This window comes from Oncorhynchus clarkii, chromosome 12 (assembly GCF_045791955.1).
Source record: "Oncorhynchus clarkii lewisi isolate Uvic-CL-2024 chromosome 12, UVic_Ocla_1.0, whole genome shotgun sequence".
In the NCBI taxonomy this organism is placed as follows: domain Eukaryota; kingdom Metazoa; phylum Chordata; class Actinopteri; order Salmoniformes; family Salmonidae; genus Oncorhynchus; species Oncorhynchus clarkii.
In genome coordinates this window covers 38,466,903-38,481,759 of record NC_092158.1, presented here as the reverse complement: position 1 = coordinate 38,481,759, position 14,857 = coordinate 38,466,903, and the positions used below count along the sequence as shown (strand labels likewise).

Genomic DNA, 14,857 nt, shown 5'->3' with positions numbered 1-14,857 from the left:
ATACGGTATGGGCTCTTTGCTGACTGATCCCTTACTTTGGAAGAGGACTGCTCGCGGAAGATGTGTCTGAAGTAATGACGCAGGAGCTTGAACATCTGTAATTGGGAGCGCAAGACTTTGCCTACCTACAGTGAGATGTATCGACTTCAGAGCTCAAATGCTGAGCACAAACATGGCAACCCCGCTGCTTCACGCATAACAAGGGCCTGTTCAGTTATGGAAGTAGCTAATGTTAGAAACAGGATCAACTCCAGCTGAATTACAGATTAAATCCTCAACTCAGAGTCAGCACCACTTACAGGTGAGGCTGAACTAGGGCTGCACGATATGGGCAAAAAAAAATATATAATAGTGATTTCTTTACCAAATATTGTGATTTGACACACGATATAGATCAAAACACTTGAGTAAAGTGTTGGAATCATAGAAATATAATGACTTACAGTGTATATTAAGACGCAAAGAAGAAAACAGCACCGTTCTTGTTTGGAACAATAGGTTGACTCCATATCACCCAACAGAACGGTATCCAGTATGATATTGAATCTAACAGAGGAGGAACTGTGCTGCTTGAGTGACAGGGGGCGGGGCTTGGTGTTTGTGGGAAGCAGCCGCAAGACAAAGAAAACGGAGTAAACTATAGAAACGGACGTTACATGCAGCTGAGATGCATTTCAAAATATTGCATGCGATATGGATCTCGTGCAATATGGATATTGAACATGTAAATATTGTGATTTCGTTATGAATTTGATTAATTGTGCTGCCCTAGGTAGAACCTTCCATGCCTTTTCCTGTCCACGGAAACCAATGCTAATGCTAAAGGAGTTAGCCTATATTTGTGTAAATGCTGCTGGTGGGTTTTGTTTTCTGCCCCAAATCTACAAGAACCACTGAACATTTGGCCCAGTTACCACTTGAAATTAGGGTCCACAAGTAGGCCAGGTCTGGTTGCCATACCTAACCATATGTTCAGTGTAAAAATGCTAGACCTGCCCATAGTCAAAGTGCCAACTCTCCCCTAGTGCTCATATCCCACATTTGTACCAAATCTGTTCCTGTGCCAGCACTGAGACATATATGTTGCACCAAAAAAAAACGATATGGCCCACAGTCGGCTGCTGTGTACGTTAAGATTAAACCAGTGTAAAAGAGTAAGATGCAAATGGTGGGAGAAGAAGGCAAGCCAAACGTTGCTTCAACACATTGTTATTTAACCTCGAATACAGGGTTCTTCTTTGCAACTTTAGATTATGCTAATTGGACCTCTTAGCTAAATTACAAGTATTCAGCAGAAATATAAAAGGCACTTGATGAACAATGTTTTGTATAATTGAATGGACCTCAGAATTTCTGATTTAGCTGTCCTGTGCAGTGCCTGTGTACATCTCAGTGGTGTACATAGACAGAGCACTTGCCGCTCACACACACACACCTGGGGCTTACCTGTACAAAGAACTCATCCATAAATCGATCTTTTTCCATGTTGACTGCCACATCATCTTCTTCCTCAGTCTCCTTCCCCTAAAGGTGCATAGACAAGGTAATATTAACAGAAATGAATACATTTTCAAAATGTGGATGTAGAAAATGCATCTAAAAAGCATCAAAAGACCATCTGCCTAGAGCCTGAAAACCAGATTTAAAAACTGAACTGGCAACTTCCACATTTGTCATGCCTAGTGCAACTCTACTAGTTTATCTAACGTCAACAACAAAGTAAAATAATTATTCGCAGCCAGAGAAAAAGACGCCTGTGATGACAAAGGATCCGATTGATCCCCAAAAAGAAGGCGAAATCAGGGAAGGATGGCTCTCTCTGGGGGATTCGTGTAGGAAGTGCTATCCTCATCACATAGACCTTGGCAGCTGGGGGTGGATGCAATGAGTCCTTAAAAGCATGTATGTTTAATTCCTCTACCAGAGGGGGTCCTTGGGGAGGTTCAGGACGTGGACACAGGGTCAGGGTTCACCTCCTCTGTATGCTGTCTCTGTCACATCTCATGCATTTAATTAATCTTATCTAGAGCGACTTACAGTTAGTGCATTCATCTTAAAGATGCAATATGTAACTTTTTGGGCGACCTGTCACAATTCACATAGATATGTGAGTTATTGATCGGTCATTCTAATTGAAAGCAAGTCTAAGAAGTGGTAGATCTGTTCTATGTGCGCCATTTCTATGCTGCCCGTGCTTAAATTCATTTTTTCATCTTTTACTTTCGGTTTTGTACACAAGCTTCAAAACAACTGAAAATACAATATTTTTGGTTATGGAAAATGTATTTCAGAGCAGATTAGATGCTACAATGATTCTCTACACTATACTTGCTTGTTTGGTCACAAAATTAAATTAGGCTAACTACTATCATTTTTCAGCTGAGCAATTTCTGCATATTGCATCTTTAAGATAGCTAGGTGGGACAACTAAGGCAAAACAGGTTATTGGACATTTTTGCAAATACATTACAAATAAAAAAACAGAAATACCTTGTATTTGTATTCAGACCCTTTGCTATGAGACTCAAAATTGAGTTCAGGTGCATCCTGTTTCCATTGATCATCATTGAGATGTTAACAACTTGATTTGAGTCCACCTGTGGTAAATTCAATTGATTGGACATTATTTGGAAAGGCACACAACTGTCTATATAAAATGTACCACAGTTGACAGTGCATGTCAGAGCAAAAACCAAGCCAAAGCCAGGCTTTGGGGACAAGTGTCTGAATGTCCTTGAGTGGCCCAGCCAGAGCCTTGAACCCAATCGAACATCTCTGGAGAGACCTGAAAATAGCTGTGCCTCGACACTCCCCATTCAACCTGACAGAGCTTGAGAGGATCTGCAGAGAATAATGGGAGAAACTCCCCCAATACAGGTGTGCGAAACCTGTGGTGTTATACCCAAGAAGACTCGAGGCTGTAATCGCTGTCAAAGGTGCTTCAAAAAAGTACTGAGAAAAGGGTCTGAATACTTATGCAAATGTGATATGTTTTTTATTTTTAATACATTTGCAACAATTTCTAAAAAACAGTTTTTGCTTTTTCAATATGGGGTATTGTGTGTAGATTGATACGGGGGGGGGGGGGGGGGGGGGTGTAATTCATTTTAGAATAAGGCAGTAATGTAACAAAATGTGGAAAAACTCAAGGCTCAATGACAGTGTTGGTATACATGGGTGGGAAATGCTAATTTATCAACACTAGAGCCTTTGCTACCTCAACAGCTTGAATCAGGCAATACATTTTTCTACCCATATCCAATTTCTTTCACTGATCACCCAATTCCCACTGACCTTTGGCCTCTATTGAGAAGCATTAGCCAGCCACAGAAGGAAATTAGCCTCTATGAATATCGCCTTAAAGCTAGCCTGGCATGCCAGAATTCGAGACGCCTGTAATAACACCAAGACATCAAGGCTAGTGAACAAGCAGGAAACCAGATGAAGACAGATCAAATTATATCATTCCAAAGATATCCAGCAAATAGGATGAAAATATACTTGGGAGCAAAATGCAATTAGCAGAAACAGGCTATTGATGCCATTGTAAACCCTGCTTATCTAGAAGCATATTGGATTTAGACTTTACTCATTATAATAAAATCTTCAAAATGTAATCAAGGTATGACTACTTGTAAGCACAGATTTGATTCTTTGTCTCACAATAAATGTAAAAAAAGGACAATTGATGGTTGACATCAAGAGAGGTGGAGGTTGATGATGAACCTAATAGTCCCCATGGAAGTAGTGGGGGAGCGTTTTCACCGTCACACACTCATCCTGCTCCTACACATAGGCTGTGGGAGGGCACAGGAAGGGAGACAAGGGTTCCTGGCTCTATGCTGCTACACCATAGTCATTACAGCCATCAGCCCACAGTGACACCACATTATCTCCATTAGCCTACACGTTCCACGACACAAAAAACCCCCACACATGCAAACACAGTCCTCTCACCCACACACACACCCTCCTCTCACACATGAAAGAGAAAGAGAGGGCGATAGAAAGAGGGGTGACCACTCCACCCCCCCCCCCACCCCCCCCCCACCCCCCGCTCTATGGTTAGGGAGGACATGCCTTGTCACGACCGCCGTTCTGCCGACTCACTCTAACCAGCTCCATCTGCACACTCATCATCACACTCAGAGAAAGCAGTCAATGCTGTCACTGGCAAGTGTTACATAATATTTCAAGTGGTCAAAAGGAACCATCAATAACATTAAAGAAGTGTCATAGCTGAGATATTAAAGATATTATGCAGACAACATGTAAGCATTATATACTAACCAAGAACTGGCCATGGGCAGTTTGGACAATCCCATTGCTTTATGCTGTTCTACAATCTACGAGAGGCCCTTGAGAAGTACAGTATCTAGAGGTTTTCATAATGGGCACCAGTGAATACACAATTCAACACTGGCATACACTAACATACATGATGCATCTCTGAGAATACACCAAGATCTCAAACAACTAAGAACAGCATTGGTATAGCACTCTAACCATCGGACAATAGTGATCAGGGGGAAAATGTAAAAAAATACAATCGAATACATATCGGGATATTAATTTTGACAATACATCGTATTGTTTTGACAACATGGCGATATTCTTTTTACGCTAGTTGTCTGTACCTGCATCAAAACATCAGTATTTGTCCTTCATTGCTTGTTTTATTTTCTTTAACCAGGCAATTCAGTTTACAGTGACGGCCTACTCCGGCCAAACCCTAACCCGGGCGATGCTGGACCAATTGTGCGCCGCACTATGAGACTCCCAATCATGGCCAGTTGTGATACAGCCTGGAATCGAACCAGGGTCTGTAGTGACACCTCTAGCACCGAGATGCAGTGCCTTAGACCGCTACGACACTCGGGAGCCCCATCTCCTATTTCAATAGAGAGCCAATTTGTTTTCAGCATTTCAAATCAAATCAAATTTTATTTGTCACATACACATGGTTAGCAGATGTTAATGCGAGTGTAGCGAAATGCTTGTGCTTCTAGTTCCGACAATGCAGTAATAACCAACAAGTAATCTAGCTAACAATTCCAAAACTACTACCTTATAGACACAAGTGTAAGGGGATAAAGAATATGTACATAAAGTTATATGAATGAGTGATGGTACAGAGCGGCATAGGCAAGATACAGTAGATGGTATTGAGTGCAGTATATACATATGAGATGAGTATGTAAACAAAGTGGCATAGTTAGTGGCTAGTGATACATGTATTACATAAAGATGCAGTAGATGATATAGAGTACAGTATATACATATACATATGAGATGAATAATGTAGGGTATGTAAACATTATATTAGGTAGCATTGTTTAAAGTGGCTAGTGATGTATTTTACATCATTTCCCATCAATTCCCATTATTAAAGTGGCTGGAGTTGAGTCAGTGTGTTGGCAGCAGCCACTCAATGTTAGTGGTGGCTGTTTAACAGTCTGATGGCCTTGAGATAGAAGCTGTTTTTCAGTCTCTCGGTCCCAGCGTTGATGCACCTGTACTGACCTCGCCTTCTGGATGATAGCGGGGTGAACAGGCAGTAGCTCGGGTGGTTGTTGTCCTTGATGATCTTTATGGCCTTCCTGTGACATTGGGTGGTGTAGGTGTCCTGGGGGGCAGGTAGTTTGCCCACGGTGATGCGTTGTGCAGACCTCACTACCCTCTGGAGAGCCTTACGGTTGTGGGCGGAGCAGTTGCCGTACCAGGCGGTGATACAGCCCGACAGGATGCTCTCGATTGTGCATCTGTAGAAGTTTGTGAGTGCTTTTGGTGACAAGCCGAATTTCTTCAGCCTCCTGAGGTTGAAGAGGCGCTGCTGCGCCTTCTTCACGATGCTGTCTGTGTGGGTGGACCAATTCAGTTTGTCTGTGATGTGTACGCCGAGGAACTTAAAACTTACTACCCTCTCCACTACTGTTCCATCGATGTGGATAGGGGGGTGTTCCCTCTGCTGTTTCCTGAAGTCCACAATAATCTCCTTAGTTTTGTTGACGTTGAGTGTGAGGTTATTTTCCTGACACCACACTCCGAGGGCCCTCACCTCCTCCCTGTAGGCCGTCTCGTCGTTGTTGGTAATCAAGCCTACCACTGTTGTGTCGTCCGCAAACTTGATGATTGAGTTGGAGGCGTGCGTGGCCACGCAGTCGTGGGTGAACAGGGAGTACAGGAGAGGGCTCAGAACGCACCCTTGTGGGGCCCCAGTGTTGAGGATCAGCGGGGTGGAAATGTTGTTGCCTACCCTCACCACCTGGGGGCGGCCCGTCAGGAAGTCCAGTATCCAGTTGCACCCAGGGTCTCGAGCTTGATGACGAGCTTGGAGGGCACTATGGTGTTAAATGCAGAGCTGTAGTTGATGAACAGCATTCTCACATAGGTATTCCTCTTGTCCAGATGGGTTAGGGCAGTGTGCAGTGTGGTTGAGATTGCATCGTCTGTAGACCTATTTGGGCGGTAAGCAAATTGGAGTGGGTCTAGGGTGTCAGGTAGGGTGGAGATGATATGGTCCTTGACTAGTCTCTCAAAGCACTTCATGATGACGGAAGTAACTGAGTCGTTTACAGAAACAATGGTGGTCCTCTTGAAGCATGTGGGAACAACAGACTGGGATAGGGATTTCATATCCATGACTGATTGTTTTCTCATGGCTCTCGTCCATCTGCAGCAGACATATTGTGAGCAATATGGTTGGAACATCGAATCGCAATAAAATTACAGCATCAAGTTGCAATACATATAGAATTGTGAGCACCGCAATATACACTACCGTTCAAAAGTTTGGGGTCACTTAGAAATGTCCTTGTTTTTGAAAGAAAAGCACATTTTTTTCCATTAAAATAACATCAAATTGATCAGAAATACAGTGTAGACATTGTTAATGTTGTAAATTACTATTGTAGCTGGAAACGGCAGATTTTTTATGGAATATCTACATAGGCCCATTATCAGCAACCATCACTCCTGTGTTCCAATGGCACGTTGTGTTAGCTAATTCAAGTTTATCATTTTAAAAAGGCTAATCATTAGAAAAAACTTTTGCAATTATGTTAGCTGTGCACAGCTGAAAACGGTTGTGCCGATTAAAGAAGCAATAAAACTGGCCTTAGACCAGTTGAGTATCTGGAGCATCAGCAATTGTGGGTTCGATTACAGGCTCAAAATGGCCAGAAACAAAGATCTTTCTTCTGAAACTCGTCAGTCTATTCTTGTTCTGAGAAATGAAGGCTATTCCATGCGAGAAATTGCCAAGAAACTGAAGTTCTCGTTCAACGCTGTGTACTACCCCCGTCACAGAACAGCGCAAACTGGCTCTAACCAGAATAGAAAGAGGAGTGGGAGGCCCCAGTGCACAACTGAGCAAGAGGACAAGTACATTAGAGTGTCTAGTTTAAGAAACAGATGCCTCACAAGTCCTCAACTGGCAGCTTCATTAAATAGTACCCGCAAAACACCAGTCTCAACGTCAACAGTGAAGAGGCGACTCCGGGATGCTGGCCTTCTAGGCAGAGTTGCAAATAAAAAGCCATATCTCAGACTGGCCAATAAAAATAAAAGATTAAGATGGGCAAAAGAACACTGGACAGAGGAACTACCTAGAAGGCCAGCATCCCGGAGTCGCCTCTTCACAGTTGACGTTGACACTGGTGTTTTGCGGGTATTATTTAATGAAGCTGCCAGTTGAGGACTCATGAGGAGGTTGTTTCTCAAACTAGTACTTGATAATTGGCCTCTGTATGCCCATGTAGATATTCCATTTAAAAAAATTATCTGCCGTTTCCAGGTACAATAGTCATTTACAACATTAACAATGTCTACACTGTATTTCTGATAAATTTGATGTTATTTTAAAAAGGAACAAAAAAAGTATTTTCTTTCAAAAACAAGAACATTTCTAAGTGACCCCAAACTTTTGAACGGTAGTGTATCTCGTATCGCCATCAAAGTATCGTGAGGTCCCTGGCAATTCCTAGCCCGATTGGACAACATACCCACCCATGCCGTACACTTTTTGAATCAAATGCCTGTGTGATGATTCCACACCGGCACCAAGTTCTCTCAGACCCCCATATCCAGTCAGATGCATGCAGGGCATGGCAAAGGTGATAATAATGCATTACCCCATTGGCGGGCTACAGGATCTGAATACACAAAACCATCTATAACCAATTCCATTGGCTTCCTATGGTCTCAAAAACAGCTAATTCAATTCATAGCAGTCATCTCCAGAATCCACACACACAGAGTCACAGCATGTCTTCCTACACTGAACAACTCAGAAGCAACATTGAGTAGAGATGAAGTTAGACACTGCATAATTTGGGAAGATGAAACTAATTACGGATTTAGGTGTAGCTGGATCTACTCAACAGTTGGCTTAGGAAGTGGATCTCACCATTAGACCACTTTTGATGTCTGGAAAATGTATTGTGGTGACTTTGTCACATGTAAAATGCCTGATGTAAACAAATCAATCTAATAGCTGATATGTCAGCACCATGGACAGTGACAGAATCCCAAACTGTTGAAATTCAGCACCACAGAACATTGGACAGTGACTGCAACTCATTATTGCACTGAATATGAGAGGAAATATCACCCTCCAGTCATGCTATGTCTTGTGGTGTTTAACAGCCACCGCAGCATGACGTTCCAGTGTGAAATGGCTTTTTTAATAGCAGCAAGCTGTGGAGCCTGAAATGGATTTGAACTTAATGTAGAGGTTTAACAATGACTGGGCAGTCATACACTGCATGACCAAAAGTATGTGGACAACTGCTCGTTGAAAATCTCATTCTAAAATTATGGGCCTTAATATAGAGTTGGTCCCCCCTTTGCTGCTATAACAGCCTCCACTCTTCTGGGAAGGCTTTCCACTAGATTTTGGAACATTGCTGGGGGGACTTGCTTCTATTCAGCCACAAGAGCATTAGTGAAGTTGTGCACTGATGTTGGGCGATTAGGCCTGGCTCGCTGACGGCCTTCCAATTCCTCCCAAAGGTTTTTGATTGAGTTCAGGTCAGGCCTCTGTGCAGGCCAGTCAAGATCTTCCACACCAATCTCACAAACCATTTCTGTATGGACCTTGCTTTGTACACGTGGCATTGTCATGCTGCAACAGGAAAGGGCCTTCCCCAACCTTTTGTCACAAATTTGGAACAGAATCGTCTAGAATGTCATTGTAATCTGTAGCGTTAAGATTTCCCTTCACTGGAACTAAGGGGCCTAGCCAAACCATGAAAAACAGCCCCAGACCATTATTCGTCTTTCGACCAAACTTTACAGTTGGCAATATGCATTCGGGCAGGTATAGTCCTTCTGGCATCCGCCAAACCCAGATTTGTCCATCAGACTGCCAGATGGTGAAGCGTGATTAATCACTCCAGAGAACTCATTTCCACTGCTCCAAAGTTCACTGCTCCAATGGCAGCGAGCTTTACACCACTCCAGCCGACGCTTGGCATTGAGCATGGTGATCTTAGGCTTGTGTGCAGCTGCTCGGCCATGGAAACCCATTTCATGAAGCTCCCGACGAACAGTTATTGTGCTGAAGTTGCATCCAGAGGTAGTTTGGAACTCAGTAGTGAGTGTTGCAACCGAGGACAGATGATTTTTACACACTACGCGCTTCAAAACTCGGCGGTCGCGTTCTGTGAGCTTGTGTGGCTTACCACTTCGTGACTGAGCCATTGTTGCTCCTAGATGTTTCCACTTCACAATAACAGCACTTACAGATGACAGGAGCAGCTCTAGCAGGGGAGAAATTTGACAAACTGCCTTGTTGTAAAAGTGCCATCCTATGACAGTGCCACATTGAAAGTCACTGAGCTCTTCAGTACAGGCCATTCTTCTGCCAATGTTTTTCAATGGAGATCACATGGCTGTGTGCTAGATTTTATACACGTCAGCAACGGGTGTGACTGAAATAGCTGAATCCACTAATTTGAAGGGGTGTCTTTTGGCCATGTAGTGTATGTAAGAAATTGTCCCCCTCTATAAAAAGAAAAATCTTGACCATCTGTGAAACCATTCCTAGATTACATTTGGGATATCACTCATGTGAGACGGACTGTGATTGGTCAGTGTGGTACCTCTCAGGGAGAAACCAGGTGTCGACTGTCATCCACAGATGCTAACGCAGCTCCTCTGAGACCTGAGGAATGCCCCCTTTCCCCCCACTGTGTGTGTGAGATAGAAAGGAAGCGCTAAAGTGATAGTGCCTTCGGAAAGTATTCAGACCCCTTGACATTTTCTACATTGTTACGTGACAGCCTTATTCTAAAATGTGATTAAATCCCCTCAATCTACACACAATAGCCATAATCACAAAGCAATAACGGGTCTCTTTTATTTTTTAATATTTTTTTATTTTTTTTACAAAAATTGACATAAGATTTACATAAGTATTCAGACCTTTACTCAGTACTTTGTTGAAGCCCCTTTGGCAGCGACTACAGCTTTGAGTCTTCTTGGATATGACGCTACAAGCTTGGCACGCCTGTATTTGGGGAGTTTCTTCCATTCTTCTCTGCAGATTCTCTCAAGCTCTGTCAGGTTGGATGGGGAACGTTGCTGCACAGACATTTTTAAGTATTTTCAAAGATGTTGGATCGGGTTCATGTCCGGCCTCTGGCTGGGCCACTCAAGGACATTCAGAGACTTGTCCCAAAGCCACTACTGCCTTGTCTTGGCTTTGTGCTTAGGGTTGTTGTCGTGGTGGAAGGTGAATCTTCGCCCCCCGAAGTCTGAGGTCTTGAGCACTCTGGAGCAGGTTTTCATCAAGGATCTTTCTGTACTTTGCTCCATTCATTTTTGCAGCGATCCTGACCAATTTCCCAGTCCCTACAGCTTAAAAACATCACCACAGCATGATACTGCCAACATCATGCTTCACCTTAGGGATTGTGCCAGGTTTCCTCCAGGCGTGACGCTTGGCATTCAGGCCAAAGAGTTCAATCTTGGTTTCATCAGACCAGAGAATCTTGTTTATCATGGTCTGAGAGTCCTTTAGGTGCCTTTTGGCAAACTCCAAGCAGGCTGTCATGTGCATTTTACTAAGGAGTGGCTTCCATCTGGCCACTCAATCATAAGGGCCTGATTGGTGGAGTGCTGCAGATATGGTTGTCCTTCTGGAAGGTTCTCCCATCCACACAGATGAACTCTGGAGCTCTGTCATTTCCGAATGATGGAAGGCACTGTGTTCTTGGGGACATTCAATGCTGCAGACATTTATTGGTACCCTTCCCCAGATCTGTGCCTTGACACAATCCTGTCTCGGAGCTCTATGGACAATTCCTTATACCTCATGGCTTGGTTTAGCTGTTACATGCATTGTCAACTGTGGTACCTTTTGTAGACAGTTGTGTGCCTTTCCAAATCATGTCCAATCAATTGAATTTACCCAGGTGGACTCCAATCAAATTGTAGAAACATATCAATGATGTTCAACGGAAACAGAATGCACCCAAGCTCAATTTCGAGTCTCATAGCAAAGGGTCTGAATAGGTATGTAAATATGGTATTTCTGTTTCTGTTTTTGTATGTAAACATTTTAGAATAAGGCTGTAAAGTAACAAAATGTTGAAAAAGTCAAGGAGTCTGAATTCTATCTCAAGATGAACGTGATTTAAAATGTTAGTAAGGTTTCACTGAGATGTTAATTGACTCAAGATCGTTAATAAACACTTGGATATAGCCTATCCGATAAAATACAACTAGCCTATGTGGAATTAAGGGGAAAAGTAAAGCACTACACATTCGGAGAAGGCAAGTTAATAAAATAATAGTTAATACACCGTTTTCTATAGGGCTGAAGCTAGAAGCTAATTCATTAATAATTTGGCACACTGGCTAGACTACAAGTGAAATCACATTGGGGGGAAAAAAGTTTCACTCGCGCTTTTATGAACAATTCCCATATAAAGATAATGTACAACAACTATCCTAAAGGACAACATTCTACGACACCTGACGGGTGCCAATGTTTTCACCGTCCTCTCACACGTTGCGTTTCCATATGGACGTGTGGAACAAGTTTTACCTTGATAGCCTACTTAGCAAAACGGATCCCCAGAAATGTACATCATTGTTATGAAATGACAATAAATACTTTAAAAATATGTTCTACTCTAAAACAACTGCTTTCCAACTCCCACGAAATAAGTGAGGCGCATCTTCCGCCCAACCCCTCCGAATAACCACCGTTTGCTTCTGGGGTCTTGAATACTGTAGGGTAGAATTACAAATATAATCACTTACCACCCTTAGCTCGTGTGTACGGTCCTTCATCGTGAATGAACAACTTTTCCACTTGTTTCTACAACTAGGTTGATGCTCCTTATATCCGTACTCTCGAGTCAGGGTTTTATTTTATTTTCCGTGAAGAGAGCAGCGGGCGCGCGCAAGGGGTGTAGATCAATCGAGAGCGCGCGATAATCTCGAGGCACAAAATGTCATGAATTTCCTTGACATCAATGTATTAGAAATATCACTTCAACAAACAAAAAAAATCGTAATTCTTTTCGCAGAGATGAATATCACGATACCCGCTTTGAGGATTAAAAGAGAAACAAATTGCATGGTACAGACTACAATATAGCAGACACATTTTAAATGGGCCTCCTTTACAGATTATGAAGAATAAAAACTGGCATTCAAAATGACTGTTTTGGGAACAGTTCATATATTATCAAAATTATTATCACTTTAAAAAACATATCTATGTTTTACACACTAGCGCCACCTGGTGGAGGAAATCACTGCAGTTTAGCTGACGCCTCATACGCATGGTTTTACTCTGATTCCTTCGAAACATCTCAGACAATATAAAATGTCAGACTCATCCTTTAATTAATTTCTTATATTGTATTTCATGGTAAGGTAGAAACGTTTACAAAAAGTGAACATACTTCCTTGGTGTCCACATCACCAACAAACTAACATGATCCAAGCACACCAAGACAGTCGTGAAGAGGGCACGACAAAACCTATTCCCCCTCAGGAGACTGAAAAGATTTGGCATGGGTCCTCAAAAGGTTCTACAGCTCAATGTAAAGTCTACACCTGTTGAGTGAGTGAGTGAGTGAGTGAGAGAGAGAGAGAGAGAGAGAGAGAGAGAGAGAGAGAGAGAGAGAGAGAGAGAGAGATGTTTTTTATTTTGAGGTGTTTTGAATCATGTCACGTCTATGCTAATACATTAGGGCTCAAATTTGCTAGCTAGCTAATCCAACATCTGTAACAATGGATTTGAGAGATAAACACTCATTATTTAAATAAACATTTGGAGAGGAAATATAGTTTAAATGTTGTCAACAATTATTTGATTCTATTAAAGCCAACCCCATCTGTTTTGCCCCAAGGGTCGTATACACATCGGTTTTATTGCTAAACAACCCACCCGTCTATTGCCTACTATGCCAATTTCTCTGTTTTAAATGGGCCATAACTCTGGAATTTTTATATGCCTGTAGAATATATGATTTTTAACAATATATTGAAAAGTTTTCCAAATAATTAAAAATATATATTTTCCATTTTCATGTTTATATATTTCTTTATATTCATAAATTCATGTAAGAAATGTTTTATTGAAAACAAAATACTACTAATATTACAGAGCAAGAGGTAATATTTGCACCCCAGTATCTCTACTTGCACACTCATCTTCTGCACATCTATCACTCCAGTGTTTAATTGCTATATTGTAATTATTTTGCCACTATGGCCTATTTATTGCCTTACCTCCCTTATCCTACCTCATATGCACACACTGTATATAGACTTGTTCTATTGTATTATTGACTGTGTGTTTGTTTATTCCATGTGTAACTCTGTGTTGTTGTTTGTGTCGAACTGATTTGCTTTATCTTGGCCAGGTCGCAGTTATGAGAACTTGTTCTCAACTAGCCTACCTGGTTAAATAAAGGTGAAATAAAAAAATACATTTAAAAAAAGCTTCATATGACAGCAATGTTTGCAGTGTAGCACCTAGAGATGAAACATTATGGAGTCTTAAAGGAGACTTGGGTAAGAAATGTCTAATATACTGTACACTCCCATATGTATTTATTTGGACAGTGAAGCGTAAACTTTTAATTTGGCTCTATACTCCAGCATTTTGGATTTGACATCAAATGTTTCATATGCGGCAACAGTACAGAATGTCACCTTTGGTTTTGAGAGTATTTCCATAAAAATCGGTTTACCGCTTACAAATTAAAGCACTTTATGTATCTAGTGCCCATTTGAAGTTGTCATAAGTATTTGGACAAATGTAGTAGTGTAGTAGTCAAAAGTTTAGTATTTGGTCCTATATTCTTAGGACGCAATGGCAACATCAAACTTGTCACTCGACAAATTTGTTGGATGCATTTGCCATTTGTTTTGGTTGTTTCAGATTATATTGTGCCCAATATAATTTCCACCTGGCTACCCCTACCCCGGTCAACAGCTCTGCACCACCCACAGCCCAAGCATCCCCATTTCTCCTTCACCCAAATCCAGATAGCTGATGTTATGAAAGAGCTGTAAAATCTGGACCCCTACAAATCAGCTGGGCTAGACAATCTGGACCCTCTCTTTCTAAAATTATCTGACGCAATTGTTGCAACCCCTATTACCAGTCTGTTCAACCTCTCTTTCATATCATCTGAGATTCCCAAAGATTGGAAAGCTGCCATGGTCATCCCCCTCTTCAAAAGGGAGACACTCTAGACCCAAACTGTTACAGACCTATATCTATCCTATCCTGCCTTTTTAAAGTCTTCAAAAGCCAAGTTAACAAACAGATCACCGACCATTTGGAATCCCACTGTACCTTCTCCGCTATGCAATCTGGTTTCCGAGC

The 14,857-nt window shown here is 41.9% G+C and overlaps 1 protein-coding gene across 2 annotated transcripts in view; it reads right to left on the bottom strand.

Moving 5' to 3' along the window:
- The window catches only part of LOC139423157 (syntaxin-1A-like), a 34,497-nt gene extending 22,083 nt beyond the window's left edge, over positions 1-12,414 (bottom strand). Inside the window, exons 1-2 of one of the 2 annotated variants that reach the window (XM_071174857.1) lie at positions 12,271-12,414; positions 1,447-1,524 (exon numbers count right to left, since the gene is read on the bottom strand). In XM_071174857.1, the coding sequence (XP_071030958.1) occupies positions 1,447-1,524; positions 12,271-12,300 (108 nt within the window). In that variant the 5' untranslated portion in view covers positions 12,301-12,414. The remainder of the gene's footprint in view (positions 1-1,446; positions 1,525-12,270) is intronic. The other variant, XM_071174856.1, reaches the window with a different exon arrangement.
- Positions 12,415-14,857: the final 2,443 nt, after the last annotated feature.